The following is a 23,738-nucleotide window of genomic DNA, read 5'->3' as shown; positions in this document are numbered from 1 at the left end:
ATAAAAATTAAATGCTTCTTTGAGCTAATAAAAATACTATTTTGAAATTTCTTATTAAGTGCATGAAACAATGCAAAATATTAATTCACTAGTTACATAAATGCATTTGTAAGAAAGGTAGAATTCGAAATAGCTTATGACCTTTTCAATGGTATGTACATTCAATTATTTTTATAAAAATTATAGCTATTAACAAAATATAAGCTATTTATTTATGATGTACTTACAGACTGATTTCTTTTTGCAAAAAGGACACATATATACAGACAAATGAATGTCATCACAAGCTGAAAAAAAAAAAAAAAAAAAAAGGTAAAATATACATAAAATATAATATAATACAAAATATTAATAAGATAACATAAAATCATCCATCTTACCTGAATAAGTAACCAAAGTAATATATTTTCCACCTGTGTTCTGGCAACAAGTTCTAAGCCAAATTTAGCACAGATTATAGCTTCTGTCAATGTTATTGCTCTGAAAGAGAAATTTAATACTGGTAAAATGTAAAATAGGACAAAAAATATTTTGTTAAAAGTTTAGAATTGTGATTGGCTTCTAATTTTATACATTAAAGAAAGAATTTTAACCCTTCAATGCATGATTTTTATATTTTTACCAAACATTTCTTTTCTTCATGGCCATGGCTTAAATAAGTATGGAAAAATATTTTAAAAATTAAAACACTTTTTATTGGTTATTTTTTTTAATTTTTAGGTTTGATGCATATATGCATCATCATGCATTTAGCACTAAAATGTAAACCACATGCAAAAATCATTTAGAATTTATATAATTAATAAATATTGGCATAAAATACTTAATTATTTATTGTTTTTAGAAAATACTAAATTTAAAATTGTTTTGAAACTTAATTCTAATTAATCAAGTTCAGACTTTATAAAAATTAAAATTGTGATGAAAATTCAAATAAAATGCAAGTATGAAATATTTTGCACATGTATATTTATTGTGTGATTTATGCTGTATGGAAAATTTTGAAACAATTTCTATCCTTATTTAGACATAATGCTACAGTATATTTTTCACATCCAATAAATGTTTGGAATTTTACAACATTTTCTTTCTATATGGGGAACATGTTGAATTTTATCCTGTCTGATGCAGGTTGAGGGAATGTTTGATGCAGAGCCTCTCTGTCTGTTCATATTGTAATCATTTTGTAAAAGACTGCTCGGTCTTCCACGCTTAGGAACTGAACCTTCACCCATTTTGCACAGTCCAACAGATAGCGCAACCTGAAAGGTGGCCAGGTTTAGCAAATCTGTAGGGTTGGCTCCATTCTGGAGAGATTTTTTTTGTACAGCAACCATGCATTTATGACCACAAGGTCTAAGAAGTAGTAAAAAAGTCTCATATACCACTTTCTTGATCTAAGAATTATTTGACATCTTTCTGTATGGTTATCCAGCAGATCTACTCCTCCCATATGTTTGTTGTATCATTTCACAACATTTGGAACAGTCCACAGTAACTTTTTCTTCCTCTTAAATCTATATATCTGTTTGATGGGGTGTTTCCCAGCAAACATAGACACAGGAGCACATTCTTATTGTCTTTCCACACTAAAATATATATTTCATTTCCACGACAGTTTACAATGTACCCAAAGCTTTTTACCCTCGACTCTTTCTTCAGTTGCTTATCTGTAGGGAACTTGCAACCTGGAATTCTGTTCCTACGTATAGTTCCCAAACAAAGAAATGCCCTCATCAGCTAAATGCTTCATTATGTCAATTGAAGTATAAAAATGTTGAAATACATTTTGAAATTTTCTCTACAAAATCTCTCTACAAAATTTAACCACAATATTTTTACTGACGCCCAGTTCTGCCTCTCTCTTCTCAATTGTGAAGTAGATTTTCTTAGCCTGAGTATACCTTAAACTTGTGAGCAGATCCATCGAATCCACATAAAAAATGGTTTGAAAACAATTACCTGGTAAATGAATATAAATAAGAAAAATCATCATCATCATCAAAGGAATTTTCAAAACAAACAATGCCCATGCTACATAATTAAAGACATACAATTAATATTTTAAGACTCTAAACAACAACAATGCCTGCAAATATCAAGTGGGTATTGCTGATATAAAAATAAGCATGAAATAAAGGGTATTATGAAGTCTTATAATTAAAAATATATTCTAAATTTTAACCTGATTCATATATGCATCAAACTGCCCTCTAAGTGAAGCCTAATCATAAATGCATAGTGATGCATATATGAATCAAACAGAAAAATTGAAATATTTCATTTTAAAACAATTCTGTGGTTTAATCTTAATAAGAGAAATGCAAAGTACATACCTTTAGTTATACAGAGTAAAATTTTTAAGCCCCTGCTATTGAATTTATGAATAATACAAAGTTAGCTTGACCATTGAAAAAACAGAAATGAATTCTCTGTTCTTGGCATTAATGAAATAAAGAATATATAGTTTTATTCTGCCACTTACTTGAGAAAAGAACAGCTAAACACTGATATGGATTTATAAGATAAAAATCATCCCAAGTAAACCATCTGCTTTGCAATTTTTTTAATGCTAAATTCAGTAAAAATTGGTATGATTCATATATGCATCACCATGCATTGAAGGGTTAAGCAAAGCAACTATAGCAAATACAATACTTCATTTTATAGATAGGTTTTAAAAATATATTAGAACATTCTGTCATTTTGAGCCTTCCTACTAAAATAAACAAGTACTGCTACTAAGTAATAGCAAGTACTGGTACTAAGATATTTTTCAGATTTAACAATTAATAGAAACCAGCATAAATTATGATTCTTTAATTATTCTTACATGGAAATACTGAACAGTAATACTGTTTTTTTATAGAATTTCTTTTCACCAATTTCTACATATTTAGCAGCAAGAAGTCAGTATTTCCAAAACAGGCTTTAATTTTTCGCAACTGTAATTTCCCCCCACTCGATAAGATATTGTGAATACAACAATTAAGCTGTCTAACAACAGCATGAAGCTTTCATTTCACTTCTGTAATTTACATACTAAACATCCAGATTTTAAAGACAAAAATCTGACCTTTTTTTAAAAAAAATGTTTGCTTAAAAATAAAATAAATGTAATATAGTTATATACTTGTCTTCTGGTTGTACTAATGAAGGTGCTGTTGAAGCCTCTTATCACATCAGTACTACATTGCCAAAAATGATAAAAATTGCAGGTTTTTTTGTTTTGTTTGTTTGTTTTGTATATTTAGTAATAAGTATACTCATTAAATTATTATCAAACATGATCTACACAGTCTCTCATAGTTAGGTTAAAAAAATTACTGATGCAAAACCAGAAGTCCTTATACTGCACTGAAATTAGGTTTTATTAATTCTTACTTTATTGAAACTTTATAAATATATATAAACATGAATTCATGAACATAACATTATGCTAAGATATAATTATGCATAAAATTCAACAAACAAAATGAAATGTAAAAGCAGATAAAATCATAAAAACATCATCTGCGTTAAAACACAATAACCCACATAACACCAAATCAAATAATAATAACCACACTCTTTTTAGATACTTTAATAAATTAAAATTAGCCTCTTTGCTTATTAAATGGATTAGAGGCAAGTCATAGGCATTCGAATATGGCCAGCATATTGCATCACCTTGAACTGCTAAAGTTCTCATCCAGGAGTAAATGTCATCTTTTTTCGATCATCAGGGATGCCGTATAGCTGTAACTACGATCAGCAGTCATTTCGATCACTTGTTCCAAATAAAAGAAAATGCCCACCTTTTGCTAATATTATGCAAAGTTACTGCTTATAATGATAAATATTGCTTGTTTAATAAGTAAATTGAGTAAATACATACAACAATAAACAAAATAAAGTGAGTAAATGTATTAATTGAAGGATAATTTAATATATCAAAGAGCTAAAAGGGGGGGAATCACTCTAGATATTTTAAAACTTTTTATCATTTAACAAAATTGCCTCAAAAATTTTCAATACGAAATAAATACATTAAAAATTACACATATTAGTAATTGCACTATTCAGCTTTGCAGTGCATACAGATTACTAATTTTTTAATTTTACCTGTACAAGTTCCACAAACATATTTTTTATAGTATTCACAAGGATTCAAAGTTGTGTTGCTTCTGCATGCATTTATTTAGCATTGCTTATGCTTACAGGAAGGGTTGATGTAAGTATCAACTCTCTTTTCGTCAGAAACAGAAAGTTTCCGAATTTTGGATGAAATGTACATCTTTCGGAGCTTCTCAACCGTATTCAAAATAAAATCATGACGGCTGATTTTCTCATATTCATCCGTTTCCTTATAAATTATCCACGCATTTATTGCGGCCAAATCAAGAATATTAAAAAAACTTGGAACTGCCCAACGTCTGGATGAGGATTTTAATGAGTAAAGCTGCATATTCACCTACTGCTTCTCCAGCTGGTCTTTTCCAAAATACGGAAATTCATTCAGCAAATATTTTCATGCACAACAGTAGCAAGCCAAAATTTATTCCGAATATGTCCGGCTTTTTAGGCATGTACTGAATAAATCGGGATCTGGTTTTCATTAGGAAACAATTGTTTATCCACTGTAATATTTTCGCCTGGTTTATAACATTTCAAGCAGTTTTCTATAAAGACATTTCAAACATCTGAAACAAGGGCAAACGGATTAGTTTGCAATCGGTATGAAGCAGATTTAACATCAGAAAAGATTTTCAGAATCTCTTCCTTCATTAGATATTTTCTGCCAACGCTTATACGTGACATATACAGGTCACAACAACAGAACTATCCAAATGAAGTAAAGTACATTTGTGTCTACTGAAAAATAACCTTTCTTACACAAGAGAAATACGCAGACACATGGCGAGCAAAAATTCTAAGCAGGTGTTTTTATTCTCCCCTCCTTCCCTGACCACTCACTTTTGTAAAATAATATGCAATCTTCCTTACCAGAAATTCACTTGTTTATCCATCAACAAACTGAAAATAGCTTACAAAAAGTCATAAAAATAATGAGAAAGATTTTCTGGATACAGTCAAAATGACAGATAGGTGTAATTTTAAGTATAAACAATAATCCTAGTGAAAATAATTATTTAAAATGAACAAAAAAGAATATCCTGTAATATTCATAAGCTTTTAGAAAGTCAAACAAATATCAAAGTTATAAATAAAGAAATAAAGAATGATATCTAATTAAAATGGGATTACAGTCAAAATGACAGTTGCCGTAATTCTAGTGTTAAATCAATTATTGCTAAAGAAAACCACTTGCTTCCAGAAAATGCCATCAATCCAAGAGAAAAGGTAGCTGCCTTTATTCATGATGTCGCTCAAAAAGCAATAGACAATGTAAAATCTATTTGAACAATTTTCCTTTCTGACCAGGCCTAAGGACTTGCTGAAGGTTCAATAGCATTGCTTTCTTGCATGTCCGTTAGAAGTTTTCCTTTCCTTCTTGACAAATAGTATACTTGGATGCTGCTTGATTGGAAGATGATCCCCAACATCAATTCTACACAAACTTGTTCAACCTATGTCAGAAGATGTGCAGAAGAAAACATCTTGAAATTTTTGAATTACACATTCTACAGCATTCCTCTCTTCACAGGTTAGTAGTGCTTTCTATAATAACTCCGATGTTAGGTGTCTGAAGACACAATCTGGAGAATTTACTGGTTCGTTTAACATAGGTCATTGTAGTACATGCTGCTACCATTTCACCCTTCCTAATCACTTTCGCCTAATCACTTATATTGTTAACTCTCACAGGCATGACAGTTCTTGATAGGTTAAGGAGGTCTAAGACCACTAGCACTCCCTTCAGGGTGCTACAGTTTTTAGGATATTCCATTATCCCATACATGAAATTTCCGTTTTTAGCTATAAATACAGGTAGTAAAAGTTCTGTTCTTGCAAGTAATATGATATCGTCATATGCTGTTATTTGGTGGACGGATTTAACTCTTTCACCTTTAACCCTCTTAACGTTAAGGCCGGAAAATTCCATACAGAAGGTTGCCTTCCACATTCATTACACGAGGCGTATTCGGAAAAACTAAGTATGGTTTTGGAAAAAAAAAAAAAATAGTAAAACAATTTTTTCGAATCCAATTTAATTTTTACATGAAAATACATGTCTTAAACTATTTTTCAACATAGTTTCCGCCAATGATCAAACACATGTCATAGCGGGTGACCAGTTTTTGTATACCATTGTCAAAGGAACTTCCCGCCAGTTTCGATAACCCCGACTCCACAGCATTTTTCGTGTCATCGTCAGATCCAAAGCACTTGCCACCAAGCTCGCGCTTCATGTGCAGGAACAAGTGATAGTCGGACGGCATCAAGTCCGGGCTGTATGGCGGGTGATCAAACTGCTCCTAATGAAACTGTCGAATTAACAATTGAGTGATACCAGCAGTATGGGGCCAAGCATTGTCATGGATCAACACAATTCCTTTACTGAGCATTCCTCTTCGTTTGTTTTGAATGGCACGCCTTAGTTTTGTTAAAGTCTCACAATATCATGTTGCATTAATGGTTTCACCTCTGAGAAGAAATTCAGTAATCAAAACGCCTTTCTTATCCCAGAAGACAGTGCATATGATTTTTTGTGATGACATTGTCACTTTGAACTTTTGTTTTTTCGGAGAATGAGTGTGTCTCCACTTCATCAATTGTTGTTTCGATTCTGGTGTGAAATGACACACCCAAGTTTCATCACCAGTCACAATTTTGTTTAAAAAGTTTTCTTCCTCATCACTGTACTGCATGAGAAATGCCAGGGCACTACCACGTCGCTTTGTTTTGTGAACATCAGTGAGCCTTTTTGGAACCCATCCGGAACACAGTTTGCGATAATTCAAGCGGTCAGACACAATTTCGAACAAAACAGTACGTGAAATTTCTGGAAATGTCTCTGAAAGAGTTGTCATTGTGAAGCGTCTGTTCTCATGAATTGCTTCATCAACTTTCCTTACCAAATCATCGGTGACAAGAGAAGGCCGACCACTCCGAGCCTCGACATGGACATTTGTTCGACCTGCATTAAACATTCTTACCTACTTTCTCACCATTCCATTACTTATCGCGTATTCACCGTAAACTTCTGTCCCTTGACGATAAATTTCAGCCGGTTTAACATTCCTCACGTTCAAAAATTTAATCACGGCATGAATCTCACAGTCAGCGGGAGAACTAATTGTCTTAAACATTTTGAATGTGCACAGCAAACTGAAAACACAACATAGAACAACTAAAATGGAGACAATTGAAAGTCAGTGAACAAGAAAGACTAGTGCGCATTCACGGGATGCCTACCACAGTGCTGCGACGACGCTAGAATGAAACGGTACTTAGTTTCCGAATACGCTACATACATGAAAATTTCTGCTAGCTTTTAATGTATCTGATTTCAGTTTGGATGTATATTGGAAGAAAAGGAATCAAGGTACAAAATGAAAGAGTCATTTTTTAATTAAAATCAAGAAAATATCACTTATTCATGACATTTTGAGGAACTTTTAAATTTCAAGGCTAAACCCGTAATGCTCAGAGTGTTAATTTTGAACAGACTTATGTTCTCAGAAGCAGAATACAGTTTCCCTTAGAAAATGTAATCCGAGTATGCAAAGATCTGCAATATTTGCCACACATGGCATGTGTTGATAAGTAGCACTTCCAAATGTGATGTTAACATTTAACTTTCCACTCATGCCGATTTTATCACAGGACACATTCTGGAGGGCATCGTCCAGATAAGGCATCGTCCAGATGAGTTTACCTTCCAGTTGTTGATGCAAATCTTTCTGAATGATAGTAACAATGGTTCCTGGATAGATGGTTATATTACAAAGAACTCAATTTGTATGTCCTATTATGAAGAGTCTATTTCTGCTACAAGTCACTGCAGAAATCTGAAGAACTTTAAAATGAAGCTTTTCAATATCTGGCAACCTCCAACTCACAAAATGGCGACTAATTTCTCTCTACTTTGTTGGAAGTAGTCTTAACACAAGTGCCTTGAGGTGTTCTGCAGTTCTTTCATATGTGGCCTTTACCACCACAGTTCTAGCACTTTAGGGTCAATTTCTTGCCACTCCTATTCAGTCTCAAGGCATTGACGTACCTGGTTAAATTGCCTAGATCAGTTGACCCATTAACTCCTGGACAAGATCAGCTTTGATTGGGTGGTGGTTTCTATGGCTCGTTTGCTAAGCTGCCTAGAGTTTCATGGTGTACAAAGCAGTTTTTAGAACCTTGACATCTGGGAGTTACAGGATGTTCTGTTTCTCAGGATCCTAAACACCATTGATGAAATACTGCACGGATAGGATATATGAGCTCTTTAAGCATTTCCATGGACTTCTTTGGTGAGATTTTAACTAAAGCCTGCTATAAACTTTTAAATATATCTTGCCAAATGTGCAGCTCCGATGCACCAAAGAGAGCTCCAAAGTCTAGCCTCTAGCTTTTGAGGCATAGTCTGGACGAAATCCGCAGCATTTGCTCTCAGAAAAGCAGCAAGATAGTAGGCCTTAGCTTGGAAATCCCATCCAGGACCAGAACTGATGCCCCACTCCAGTCTTATATAGTTTTCCCTCGACTGCCAGAAATTTTCCAGTACCTTCGATTCCTCAAAATTTCTGGAAGGCATACACAATTACAGTTACACAGGGCTACATATGAATAGTGATAGAACCAGTTACAATTACTAAAGGATTGGACCAAAATGTTGTCAAATGGCTGTTTAGCAAAAAAAAAAAAAAAAAAAAAAAAAAAAATTAGTCACCAAAACCACTGCCAGTTTGTCACTATCTCGCCAATTTGGGAAGATAATGCCTACATTGAGATAAACGGCTATGTAATTGTGCATTGTCTAGGCATACTCCGTCTCTCCTGAAAGTTTGTCAATGCTGTACTGATACACCCTGTATATAGTACACTATCTGAAATGTTTTCTATATTTATTCATGAGTGGCCTAAAAACTCTTAGAAGATTATCTTGGATTATCTACTCACAACAATTCCTTTTCAGAATCATCTAAATCCAGGCTTCAACCAGAACTGCTTGAATTCTTGGTAAGGAAAACGTCTTATTATTCTGTATAATTCCTTCATTACTAGAATCATCATCAGTGAGCTCATTGTCCCAGGAATAATATGTCAAACTGTCTGCACACAATTCTTTAGCATTACATTCTGCTCTATTATGGTCCCTTTTCAGGAATTTTCTATAAAAAAGTCATTGTAAAAGTATCACTTTGTAACCAAAAATAATCACACATAATTCGTAGACATGAGTTTTGTCATCACCCGTATTTTAACAGGGTTGCCACTCAAACAGGAGAATAAAATTCCCTGACTTTTCCAGGTGTGTTTTAAGAAAATTCCAGTCTATACACATAATGCACATTGGCTGTGCTAAGAGGTAAATTAATTATGGTATTACTTGAGAACACAAAAATTTGTCAATTACATACGACTTTATATATATATATATATATATTATATAATCCCCAAAGCATTACTATTTTAACTATATAAAAGGAATTGTTTTCTCCGCTGAAGATTAAGATTAGAATCTGCCCAATCTGGATTAAAAAATGTCTTTTTTTGAAGACATTTTGCAGCTAAACAAAAGAAATGTAATTACATTTTAAAATAAATTAAGGTATTTTATATTTATTCAGCAGCATACATACGAAAAAATATGTGCATTAAATTTCATAATAGCATGTCATCATGCTGCTAGAATTAATTTCATGATTTTGCCAGAGAAAATTTTCCTGACACTTGAATGCATTATTTACTAATAATAAATTTAGAGGGAAGAAGCAGCATTAAATGATACGGATAACAAAAATAAAGATAATTACTTAAAAACTTAATTGGAACAATCAACAATATTTTAGCGAATATAGTTATATTTAACGGTTAGCCTAGATGACTGATTACTATTTTTTTATTTTACTGCAAAATGACAAATAAGGCATTTGTTAAAAGGGAAAAAAAGGCTTAAAAGATTTTGTGGTAAAATCCTAGTATATGTTGGTAAGGCCTTGGGCAAGAATTTGAAAATTGTCGCCAACATTAAAATGACCCGTTTACTGCTCATCATAATAGCACCATATCCCGTGTGTACCGGACATGGAAGTTAGAATAGAATATGTGGAGTTTATTCTAACCAAAGAACGTCTATGTAAACAAGGAAAGGTTCCATAAACGTAATGCTATTACGCCGCTAGAAAGTGACGGGAAAACTCACCAAAGGATTTGCCAATGGAACCTGACGGCCAGAATTTCCCTCTCTGCGATATGTGCAGGAAATTCAGGAACACGAGTTAAGAAGAAATATTCTTTGACAAAATTTTTTTCTTTGATTTTTCGCAATAATTTAAACACGGATTTTCGAAGTTTTTTTTTTTTTATTCCTCAAAATAATCAATCCATTAATTAACTTACTTGAATGAAAAAATACTTTCTCTTGCTTTAAAGTTTAAAGAAATTTTAAACGAAATTCATTATATGAACTTTTGACCTTTGAACTTCGGCACCGGCTTCGAACTTTGGCAAGATATTTCGTGCATGCGCAGCTGTTTCCCTCTACGTTGGAACGGAGCAGTTTTCCTTCTTAACAATACATATTCTTTGATTCTAACTTTGCTGGTACCATATATTAGGATTAAATCGATTTTGTTTTATACAAGAACAAGTATTTTGTTTAGTTCAACATGCACTTCATATGCTCATGCTATTCTCTTGATTCTCAAGGTTACTGGAAACTTGCTTTGCATTTCTAAAAGACAATCTAATCAGAGCTGCAAAAATTGGCTTTACGCCAGCTGCCCGAATGATGCTCCGCGACACACAATTCGCCAAGAAAGTGATTGCTTCCAACGTCGAAGCAAACTCACTTTTGAGGGGTGGGTGTCATCCCCATATGAATTTCTCCTACTTTTCCATATTTAGACCAAAATATTTAAATTCCTTGACTTTTCCCTGAATTTTTTGGTCAATTTTTAAATTCCCTTTTTCTGGTTTTCCAGGTAGCATGGCAATCCTGTTTTAATAACTATCTGTGCAAAATGAGTTCAGTCATTTCCCATGCTTTAATAACAATATGCACAAAACGAGTTCAGTTGTTTTCAATTTACAATGCGTTAAAATTTCGTTCAGTAACTGGCTCATGATTTTTCATTAAAAATTCAACACTCAGCGAAGTACTTCTTTTATACATAAAAAATACGTACTGACTCAAATACGTATTATTTCAAAAAAGAAGTAAGAAAAAGGGGGGGGGGCTTTCACAAACATTTATTTTTTCATACACAAATGAATATTTTAATTAAATTATTTAAAGAATTAACATATTTTTGCATTAATTGCATTTTTATTTTTATGCCAGTTCAAAAATGAAAGTAAAAAATAAAATATATTAATGCAGCAATAATTAGAAAAACAAGAAGATAAAAATTTAATTTTAGTGCTTTATAGAAAAATAAATTCTAACTCACCCAAAAACCCAGCACTGTGTGCCAACTCTTTTACACCTGGGATCAGTCACATAACTGTAGTACTGTCTGTAATGAAATTTTGTTTATTAAAAACCATACACACTCCTGCTGGAACCATATTTCACAATGAAGGACAGAGCTAGCAACTTACCTTAGTGTAGGAGCCACTATTAGACCAATTAAGGCAATTCTTCCAACACTTAGAGGATGACCAGGTGGAATTTCAAATATATGTTTCAAGAAGAATGTATTCAACTCGGTAACCTTTAAAATAACTTTCAGGTAAAAATGTAATTTGAGTTGATTTCAGACAAAAAAAAAAGCATAATATCAGATAAATTAATATTTTCCTTAGTAAATTTACATATTTAATACAAAGGTATTCCCACCTTTTGACTTCTTTTTATATACAATACCAAAATCCAAGCATTAAATACATAACTGCTTTCTCAAGGTATTTTATTATTTATAACATTAAAAAAAGCTATTTTTTATTTATAGATATATGTACAGCAAAAGAAATACTTAGATACAGATTTAATGTGTGTTACTTAACTTTTGCCAGCATCTGCAAGTGCACTATTTATACTTTTTAACAGCCAAAATACACTGGTGAAATAAATTAAGAGAATTTGCATATTTTATCGAATTGCATTAAAATAACTGAAGGAAAAACCACTGCTTCTACATAAAAATGCAAATATTGTATGGTAAATACGTAAACGTAGACATGTGTGTAGGCAGAGCCTGCAGAAAAACAGGCTTTATAAGTGAGTGGAAGGTAAGACGAATTGTGTTCACTAAGCACACCTCGCCGAATTTCTTGGTGTTATCTTGCAGCAATCAGTTAAATTCACATCGGAACAGAAAAAAATGAGTATCCACCAACGTTTAGATGATGGAATGAGCTGAAGAATTGTAGGGAGGCTAGAGGCAGGCCAATCACAAGTCCAGATATGCAGAGAATTTAATTTAATGCCCAGCTACGTGTGTAACCTATGGAAACAGTTTCAGGATGCTGGATTAATAAAGAGAAAGCCTAGGCAAGGTCATCCAAGAGCCATGACGGCCAAAGAAGATCGCTATTTGTTCACTTTAGTGAGGCACAACAAAGGGGTTACAGCTTCTAAGCTCTCCCGAGACCTGTATGCAGCCACAGGAACCCGTGAAACAAGGGTGACCGTTTCCAAAAGACTGAATAAAAGAGGTTTGTTTGCGTCCTGCTCATGTCTACGGACAGGCGAGTCCGATTAGCATGGTGCAGGCAGCATAATGATTGGAGTACGAAGCAACGGGTGACTGTTCTGTTCACCGACAAGTCCCGTTTTAGCCTACACACCGATTCTCGCCGTACTTTCATACTGAGAGAGCAACGGACCCGCTACCTACCCTCCAATGTCCACGAAAGCAACAATTATCGTGCTGGCGTTGAATGGTCTCGGCAGGCATCATGTTGGACGGCCGCACAACTCTCCACATCTCTGACAGAGGCTTAGTGACTGGTGTGAGGTATAAAGATGAGGTTTTGGAGTCCTATGTTCGCCTTTACCGGGATGCAGTGGGCCCTGAGTTCATCTTACAGGATGATAACGCGAGGCCACAAAGAGCTCTTATGGTCGACGAATTTCTCGAGAGTGAGGATATTCACCGGAATGATTGGCCAGCCAGGTCTCCAGACCTCAACCCTATAGAGTATGTCTGGGACGCTCTGGGAATAGGAACTGCAACTCGCAACCCCCCTCCGAGAACCATCCAGGAACTGAAAACAGCGTTGCTGAATGAGTGGGACCAATTGCCCCAGACACTGATAAACTACCTTATTTCCATGTTACACACAAACATGTGTGTCTATTATAACTGTTGAATGTTTATTTTGTTTGTATTATATCAACCTATGTTCACACCAACTTTTATTAAAATCTATCCAGTAGTTCTGGAGATCATAGATCAAATATGAAAATTCTCTTAATTTCTTTCACCATGGGTCTAGAAGATTCCAAGCAGCCAAGTTTTGCCCTCAAACCATTGTTCCCAAAAAGGCCACAAGCAAGTGGTATTCCCCTACAAATTGTTCCTCAACTTTATAAGGTATTTTCCCCCTCCTCTCCACATGCCTTCATGGTGCAGTTGGAAGCATACTCGATAGGAATTTGAAAGATCCAGGATTCAAGTCACAATGAGGGACTAACAAAAGGAGGTGGGCAATAATTCGTCCCAACCAAGATTTGGCAACTGAGTCCCATAATAGACAGTCCGCCTTTAAAAAAAGAAGTATATAAGGTATTTTCTCCCTTCTTTCTGCATGCCTTCACAATGTAATTAAAACTATACGCATATTCAAGAGGTCCAGGGTTTGAGTCCCGGCGAGAGCTTTGCAAATATTTTACGTCTCCTGTTTCAAAATAACCTAATGACTCTACAACTTATTTTCTTCTAATATACAAAAAACGTTATCTATCTTGGTACACTGTAAGATGAACGTCTATATACTTAAAGATATCACAACTTTTTAACATATATGTATACAGCTTAGTCACTTCAAGGGTTAAAATTGACAGCTACAAGAAAAGGCAGGTATAGATTTTAATTACAGATTTTGGTAATTATGTATTATGTGATCTAGTACTTTTAGTTAGTTATTTCTTCCTTAGATACTGCCCTTAAACCACTATTTTTAAATATGAAAATAAAGACAAATAATTAACAATACATAAATGAAAATAGTTCTATTAATTTAACAGTCTGTTAAATTTTGAATTCCATTAAATTTCTTCCAATTTTATAAAATAAAATGAGTTGCCCCTAAAAGAGCCATTTTTATGAGTTGCTAGGTCATATACATTATGAATGTTAGGCAAAATGACCAAAATCTATTCATCACTTTTATTAACAGTTCTTCGCCATAGTTCTTTGAGATAACATGGAAGCATCTGTAGTGTGCTACTCTGTGTGTGATATAGAATCTTCAGTTTTAAAATCCCTCAGCATTATTCAGTTATTGAGCATGGGTACCATCTGTAGGATAGACAAAATACTAAAATTGTTAGTCTAGCTTTGGAATTTTTAACACTAATTGGAACCTTTTCTGTAGAGGTTGCCAAGGTATTTTGCTGGAATATTGCCAGAAAAGGCCAGTTTCATTAACGCTGAAATTTTGTCCTGGAGATAGCAAGCCATTATTAAAGAGTTCAATGAGTTCATCTGCAAATAGTTTAGCAGCTTCAGTATCAGCTGAAGGTTTTTCAACCTAAAATTTTTAATGCCATTATACTGCGCCAATTTCTTTAACTGATTGAACATGTGCACTCAGTTTTTAAGTTCATTTTATCATGAAATATTTTGGCTTGAGCCATTAGCACTGGACCCGTTTCCGCCCTCACTGCGTCTCTGTCTGACCGTTCAATCATCACTTTTAGCATAGCGAATAATATTTTATTATTTTCCGTTATTCATTGCGAGTGGGGGTGTCGGAATCCACAAAAAATTCATAAAGATCCTTTTTCTTTTATGTCATATGCAGTTGACTTTACAATGCCATATTCCTTGCTTAATTTTGAGAGGGATATACATTTATCCATTTTTTGTAGCAATTCCACTTTTTTTTTAATGGACAACAAAACATGCTTTCGCTTTGCAGATCCTGTTGCAGCTCCAGAATTAGAAACTATTTTTGACATAATCGAAAGTTCATACTTTAGTTTTCATAAAATTGCAGTAACTATAACACAGCCTGCAGAAAATAGTAAGCTGGATCAAATCAGAAAGTTAAGGAACAGCGTAATCTGCTATATTAACTGAATTTTTTTTGAATCAATAAAGTATAATTTTAGCCTAGCATAACAGCATCTGCTATACATTGCTGGCTATGTAGCATGAGACTGGAGATGAAAGACAAAATGATCCGTTAAATTTTGTCTTCTTTCGCGCACTGAGACAGACAATTAAACCTAATTGTATTAATTTAGTTATTTTTTATACTTACATCTACTAAGAAGTAGATAAGACACTTTTTATACTTACGTCTACTAAGAATTAGATAAGACACTTTTTATACTTACGTCTACTAAGAAGTAGAGAAGATCATGTACAAGAGCACATGATCAAGGCTTATCTGAGTCCTGAATAAATAAATTCCCACATATACTTAAGCTTACTAAGGGCAAGTGCTAGGTATTTTGCCGCCTGATGCAGTCTCTGCAAGTTTTAAATTCGGCTACCAAGGACCTCCTGAAGTACATAATTTTTTCCACTCTTAAATTTTGACTCCCATTACTTTTCCTAAATTCTACAAATTTTATCATTCCTTACTCAGTACTTCTCTAAATTCTAAAAATTTTGTCTTCCCTAAATTCTGTTGCCCAGTGCAGCCATAGGAGCTTTGGCACAGGCACTAGAATAGAAAAATTAGTTATTCTTAATTCAAAATAGCACTAAATGTAATCTTTTGGCCTATAAGTATCATTAACAAAATCTATTATTAGCAAATGGAAAGCAATTTTTGTTACATTTTACTTTGTCAACATTTAGCGCATTTAAATTAAATCTGTAATTATCGCCAAATGTAATGTCAACATAAAAGGTTTCCATACTCTTTGTTATTCAAATAGTAATATAAAAAAATTGTGTAGGCATTGCTGCACGAGTCATTACTCAAGTTGTCATGTGTAGATAAACATATGGTAATGACAGCAAAATATAATAAATAATAATTTGTCAAGTTGGCATTAGAGATATAAAATATTAGTAGTCATAAAATCAACTGTTTCTATGTAGAATGTTTCAGTTTGAGATGTATTTGGAAAAGTTTTGCTGCTATGGAGCCAAATTATTAATCACATAAATTTATGCTAAAATGATTGTTTCTTCATTAATGAGGTACTTTATTTAGTGCTGAAGTGAAATTAAGAATCGGAATTCTGCTGAAGGCAGAATACAATTAAGAATGAAGATGTTTTTAAACACCTATTTCTCCAAAAACTGTAGTTGTTTTTGTCCTCACACATGAATATTTCAAGCAATTTCCTTATCAGTGAATAAATAATGCTGCGGTATGATCATAAACAAGGTACAGATAATAAAATATTTAAACAAGAGAAATTTTAGAAATAAGAAAAAGAAAAAAAATCTGAAAGGTTTCAGATTTTAAATTACGTCCAAAGGGGTATTTTTTTAAATTTTAATAATTTAACAGGGGTTATGTGTTACCTTTATTTATTAAATATCATGTTCTTTGCACTTAAACCATAAAATTCAGTTCAACAGCAATGTGGCAAAATAATTTTTAAATGAGAATATCTTTTCCGATGCACAGTTCCGCGCACTGGAGATAAAAAGGGTTCCTCCCTTTTTCCTAATAACAATATATTTAGATTAAGAGTTTGCATTAAATAACAATCAATTCCCAATTAAGTAAGCCTTTTTAAAAAGAAAAGTTAAGCTTGTTGTCTCAGAACAATGGAAAAATACTGTCATAAACTATCAGTTAAAATAAAATAAAATGGTACATGAAAAATTACAAAAAAGAGGGGGGGGGAAAGTACATGGGAGAACAGCATTGTGAAAACAGATGTCACAGCATTAGTAAATTTAAATCATCTACAAAATAAGATCACTATTCTTAGGAGAAAAAAAAAAAAAGGTAAAGTTATAAAAGAAAATATTTGCCAAAAAATTAAATTCTAACCCACTTCTTTTTTCAAGTTTGAATTCAATGACATTATTTAAGTTATATAATAAATATTGTTCTTTAAAGCCATTTATAACTTAGTTTCTTCATTCCTAATGATGTTTCTTCCATTTCTTAAAGCAAGTTCTTTTTGTTTTGAATGATTTAAATTTTTATAATCAACTTAACTTATTCTTTACATTAAATGGCTTGAAAACATGGATGGGCTGTTAAAAGTATTCTTCTGTTAATTATTACAATATTAATTATTTTTCTTTTCTTTGATTTTTTAACTGCCCTCAAATTGACCATCAGTTAACCAAAGCCGGTTATCTACAACACTGAACAAGTTAATCGGAAGTTTACACTATGTAATTTTTTTTTTGGCATGCATCTGCAGTTTTTTCATTCTAACCACACACAAAAGGAAACAAAAGTCATTAAAAAAAAAAAAATTACCTGCCAAAACAGAACAAGTTGATAAACAGCAAAGAAACGCATATAAGTACAATTGGGATCAAGCCACCGAACATGAGTCCAACTAAAGAAAAACAATTAACATCATGCCACGTTATATGGTGAGAAGAGAAAAGAAAAAGTGATTAATATAATATTAGGTTGCATGACAATACAAAAACAAATAATCATTTAACTGTGTTGTACCTTACCTAGCAGGTGTAAACTGTAATACAGCTCTACGAATTTTTCCTTTGGTGCTTGGAATGGACCTGAAAAGAAATTCACATATATGAAATATCTATGGAATACAGAGTAAAATTTTGAATGGCTTATTTTTCAGAAAGGTAGAAGAAATATTCAAATTAAGAAATATTTTGGGAACTATTACAAATTAAAATATCTTACATATTTAATTAAAATTATATTAAAAATATATATACAATTAATGTATAGTGACTAAGGCCTCCCTAAAAAACGTTTCAGTCAAGAAGAGATGACTTGAAATGTTTGAGAAACACTACGTAAAAAATAATGCTTTACTCACTTGATACTTTCCCATTCATATGTTTCATTCTCCAATTTGCGGCATAAAACCATGCCCAAATAAATTCCAGTACCGTTGCACAACAGTATATCCAGAATTAATGCATCCCACCAACATTCCACAAAATTGGGAAGCAGATGAGCAAAAGCCACCTAGCAAGAAAATACTTACATATTAACTCCCTGACATATGAATAAAATTCAAAGCTAAAGTGCTTAAAAAGGTAAAAATATGAATGAATTTACTTTTAGACTAATTGCAGTTACATTACATAATGCTATTTTAACATTAATAATATATGATACATTCCAAATATCAGTGTAGCGAAAGGTTAAGAAAAAGAAATTTTATGCATTAATTAGATGGATACCTAGGCATCATATGCCTAATTATCCATGCCTGCTAATTAATGCATAAGTATGGATAAATAGCCAAAAATACAAAAAAAATGGCTGTATTAAAATGATCAATTCATATAAACCATGATTAAAAAAGGGGGAGAGAAAACCCGTTTAAATGAATGATGCAACTATACAACTTAAAATAAGTTTTAATTAACACTCCTAGAGTCATGGTTGTTTGGACCTACCACGGAAAAGTTGTATTCAAGCAACATTTATTAGCTAGATTTATATAATTACATATTTTACTGTTTGATTTCATAAGTTTCCATATATTAGGATAATAGTTTGATCACTAGAAAATATACCAGAAAAAATATTTTAAATACAAGTCAGTATCTTAAGTAACAGAAAATCTCATGATCAGATAAAAGCAGTCATGGTGTTCAAAAGGTTAAATAATTACAAAGGTCCTACATCCAGAATTATGAGAACTTCAATTCTGGATTTTAGATCATAATTTAAATTCAGTAAAATTACATTAAGAAACTACAAAATTAAAAATACGAAATAGCTGTTTATGAAATAATGAAGCCTTTATGACCTTAAGGGAATCAAAACTTAGAGGCGAAAAATGGGGTTCAATATTTATTTGCTTGTTTTATTAAAGACTTCTTTTCAATAAAAGCTGTTGATGCTTTTTATGTTTTGTGCTAATATTTTCTCTTTAATTTCATATATAGACACAATTTCGTGATCAGTTATAAAGTTCCATTGATCCAGCCCCAAATGCTCTGTCAAAATTTCCATCTAAATTGTCAATCTACATCTTTACATTTTCAAAAATAACTTGGTTTGGTTTGGTTTATTACATTACGGCAAAGCACTCGAGAGCTATCTGCCTTAAGGGAGGGATGCCTTCGCGGAGGACTTTTTAAGGGAAATTGGCTCATATACACATTACACAAGGGGAAAACCACGCAAACACCCATGCAAACAGCCCGTTCGCTGGATTCGAACCTCGGACCAAACTACCAGTGTTCAGCGACGTTACCGCTCGGCCGCTGGTGGGCACCAAAAACAACTTAGTCACTGTCAGTAGTGATAAGTTTACATTTAAAACCATTCTACAAATTTCACTATTTATTATAGGTCACTGTCAACACAATGAAAAACTTTTGTTATACCTTCATTTTTAATGTCACTTCAACATTTCTTCATAAATTCCATTAACTGGGAAATTCTGTCTTCTGCAGCATTCAAAATTCATGACAAAATAAGGTTGCTGTTTTTCCTATTTTTTTAAATTGCATTTTCTTAAGTTCAAATTGTACCAAGACCATTTTATCTCACCAAAGCATTACAGAAGGGAAGTACCAAATAAGCTTTCACTTTGTGGGTCCTGCTATAGCTCCAAAACTTGAAAAGCCTTTTCAACGTAACCAAAAATTCAAACCTTAATTTGGATAAGATAGCTGCAATAAACACAGCCTACAAAAATTAATGAGCTGGACCAAAATAGTTGAAGATTAGTTATTAATTAATTAGCTTAGTTAACTGAACTTAATTCCTTCCAAATCTAATTTTCCCGCTCTTTTTGCTGTTAAGCTAATGAAAGAAAACCAGTATTAGCATTATTCCACTCCAAAGAAATATGTTTAGGGGTTTCACTCATTGTTTAGGTAAAACAGAGAAATATTAACCTCTTCTACCTATACAACCACTCAATGGCTGAAAGTGAGATCACACCTAAAGTCAATCAATGTGTTGTCATTGGTCACAAGTGCTGGCTGGGGAATCATTCCCCAGCCAGCACTTGTGACGTACAGATCTCAGTCTGGAAAAAAATCACTTTTATGACACATCTGGTTTTTCTGGAATATTCTGCATTCTGAAATCTTGTTTTTTAAAAAATGTACTGATGATCATAGGTCTGGATATTAGATCGTTCTTGATACTGGATGTCTGGACTGTGTACAGTAGTACACTTTTTATCAGATGTTTAATCACTTTTTTCAATTAAAAAACTATATATAACAGACTAGTCCATAATTTTTTCAAAGTGTTATGTGGATATTTCATCAGAGAATGGTAAAAATAGAACAAAACAACATAATCTTACTTTAATACTGGTTAAATATCTCATCTGATCATTCTAGTGCCCCACTATGACCTCATTCACCACCTCCAGTATTTCTGTAGTTTTTTGCCAACTGCCACTACATTATTGTTTCAGGAATGTTTTAGTCTAATAAAATAGCGTAACATTTGTGATTTTCAGGGTTCATACACACTTCTGCACATGAAAATTAAGTTTGGCTTATGTGATTAGAGCAAAAGCTATTTGCCTAAGGGAAGGGATGCCTTCGTGGAGCTTGTACACATGTTACACATGGGAAAAACATGAAAACACCCATGCAGCCAGCCCATCCACAGGATTTGAACATCAAGTGTTGAAATTAAATGCTTTCAATGATCTATAAAGGAAATAGGAACAGAATAAATTACTATTTTTTGTAAAAAAAACAAATATGAATTTCTTTAGCATGTATGACCTCCCCTGATTGATAATAGGAACACGACAATGGAGATGTGAACCTAAGATTGGTGATGTGTAAGATGGGAGTTCTAAGCACACCATTCTAATATAAATGTCCTGAGTGTAGATGTCGTGAGGTGATTCCTCAAAATCTTATGCAGAGATGAACTTTCTCTTGTTTTTTAGGTCAAGTGCACATAATTTCATCAAGATTGGAATAAAAATGTAAATTTGTATGTGCATTATTCATACACTCTGCATTATATATACACAGATGAAGTAGACATATCTTGTTTTGAACCTCCTAAGTTTTTCTACCCGCAGGGTGACAGACAGATCAAGCTTATGTGAGAAGGAAAGGTATACAGACAACAGTTTTGTAATTCAAAAGAAGAAAAGAAAACTTTAAATTTTTTTAAATGAATTTGAAAAGCCAGATAAAAAAGATGGGAGAGAAAACAAATAAAAATATACAGATGATTTTAAAATAAAAAAAAAAAAAAAAAAGAAAGAAAAGAAAATCTGAAAGGTTTCAGATTTTAAATTACGTCCAAATTATCAATAGTAAATTTATATACTACATATTATACATTATAACAAGATAATAAGCAAGAGAAAAATACTGCACACCCATAATTTCAAACCACAATTTTTAATTTTTAAGTATATTAAGCACATAACGTGCACCCTTTTCTTTAAAAAGAAACCTGAAAGATAGATGTGTGATGTTTACCTTTTGAAGTCATTCATTGCTGGGAATATTTTTCACAGGCTTTTGATCAATGGTATACTGAACTGAGAAGCGATAATGGGATCAACATGTATAGGGGAAGAAATGCTTTGACAGAGTAAATAATTCTGCAAAGAGCAGGGATTGTATTTAATGCAGATGTGCAAAAGTATGTTATTCTAAAGTTTTGGGAAAAAGGGGTCATAATTTAGGTAAGATTGCACTTCTGACCCAAAAAACAATGGATTAGCAAGGTTGTTTGATGTTGGTGAAAGCTCGATATGGGGGGGGGAAGAAAAAAATCACAGTAATTAATAGGCCAAAAAATAAATGTGCTTTGGGTAAAGGTTTAAAAAATGGTCTAGCCTAAAAAATATTACAAAATGGGTCTTAAAAATCGTTGGATGTACAAATTGTACAAAACAAGAAGAAACAGAACACGTTTATTTAACCTTAAAATAAGCAAAAAAAAAAAAAAAAAAAAAAAAAAAAGAATGCAAATTTTAAAAAAATTTTAAAGAACTCCGAGTTGGTAAACTTGATTTATGGCATGGAGTAATTTAGTACTACGAGAAAAAGCAGATGAAATAAATTTTATAAAATTAATAACAAATGAAATAAATTTTATAAAAGTTTCTTTGCTCCCTCTCCCTTGCAATGGCAAGCACTAGCCATTATAGGCATTGGCCACTACAAAGGTGGAAGAGTGGTCACTTTATTACAGAGGCACCTAACAGGTGGGCCACTGTTGCCTCCTATGAATGGACAGACAATTTATATACATGCCTTCTCTTGGATTCAAATGCGGGCCCTTTGTTACATCAATCAGAGTCACTAATCATTTTGCAATCTGAGCAGCAAATTTATAAAAATAATGAACCATAAAATATAAGCCACTTACTTCTGTTATTTCCCAAGTAACACTTATAGTCCAACAAATACCATAATGTCTAACCAACATAGCTTTCATTGCCCATCCAAAAAAATGTCCAAATGCAAAAACGTCAACATGACTCCAAACTCTCTCTATAGTAACATCAGAACAATTTACACCATACTCCTGAAAAAAATTGTACAACATATTAATCCAAATATTCACATGTTTTACATATATACATAAAACTGAATACAGAACAAATGATTATAAAAATTACTATTAAAAATTACTAAATATATTTAGGTATTTCCTATGAAGTAAAAATAAATTTTATTCATTTTAAATGAATATATTTCACACAGAATTGCTAAAACATCATCATGTACCCTCTGAGCGTTACGACCAGCTTTATCCGGTCATCAGAAGTTCTGCTACTTGACATATATTGGCTTATAATTTAAGATATTTTCTTTATTTTCTTTAATAATGTAAATAACATCTTAATGAATGCAAGTTTATGAAAATATGGACTAAAATAAGTAATTACACAAATTCAATTAATAAATACTGTTTAAATACCGGTTTTCATGATGGATCTAAAATCCTGTGCCGCTCAGAGGGTTAAATTAGCATTAAATGGAATCTTTCTTAAATACAAGAACAGAATCCCACTGAAGGGGGCAACCTAACAGAATAGAATAAAATAACAAAAGTAAGATAAATGAAAAATATAGCTAACCTTCTCAGTATCAATTCTAAAATCAACAAGATCAGGATAAAACCAGTACATGATGCCTTTAACAGTATCATAACTCTGAAATAAGATAAAAAGGAGACCCAGCAGATATATTACACTCAAACCTGGGGAAAAAAAAGTCTACATTAGTAAAATAAATTGTCGTTATTTTTCTAATAAACAATGAAAATGTTTTTAATTACATCCATAAAAGGCATCAGCACAAAATCAGCAGATGAAATTTTTAAAATATATATATGATAGTAGTTCATTATAATAAAATCAGATTAAA

General features: G+C 32.6%; 1 protein-coding gene across 1 annotated transcript in view; it reads right to left on the bottom strand.

The window, feature by feature from the left end:
- Pss (phosphatidylserine synthase 1 homolog l(3)77CDf) overlaps positions 1–23,738 on the bottom strand; it is a 51,942-nt gene that overhangs the window by 18,668 nt on the left and 9,536 nt on the right. The window contains exons 4-12 of the mRNA XM_085812806.1: positions 23,450–23,571; positions 22,735–22,893; positions 18,224–18,375; positions 17,889–17,948; positions 17,680–17,761; positions 11,707–11,819; positions 11,556–11,621; positions 381–480; positions 228–287 (exon numbers count right to left, since the gene is read on the bottom strand). Coding sequence (XP_085668932.1) covers positions 228–287; positions 381–480; positions 11,556–11,621; positions 11,707–11,819; positions 17,680–17,761; positions 17,889–17,948; positions 18,224–18,375; positions 22,735–22,893; positions 23,450–23,571 — 914 coding nt within the window. The remainder of the gene's footprint in view (positions 1–227; positions 288–380; positions 481–11,555; positions 11,622–11,706; positions 11,820–17,679; positions 17,762–17,888; positions 17,949–18,223; positions 18,376–22,734; positions 22,894–23,449; positions 23,572–23,738) is intronic.

The sequence above is a fragment of the Stegodyphus dumicola genome, chromosome 3 (assembly GCF_044657685.1).
Source record: "Stegodyphus dumicola isolate Sdum_Otavi_A_Nest chromosome 3, ASM4465768v1".
Lineage (NCBI taxonomy): Eukaryota > Metazoa > Arthropoda > Arachnida > Araneae > Eresidae > Stegodyphus > Stegodyphus dumicola.
The sequence above is the reverse complement of the archived record's forward strand: the minus strand, read 5'-3'. Positions and strand labels throughout refer to the sequence as shown.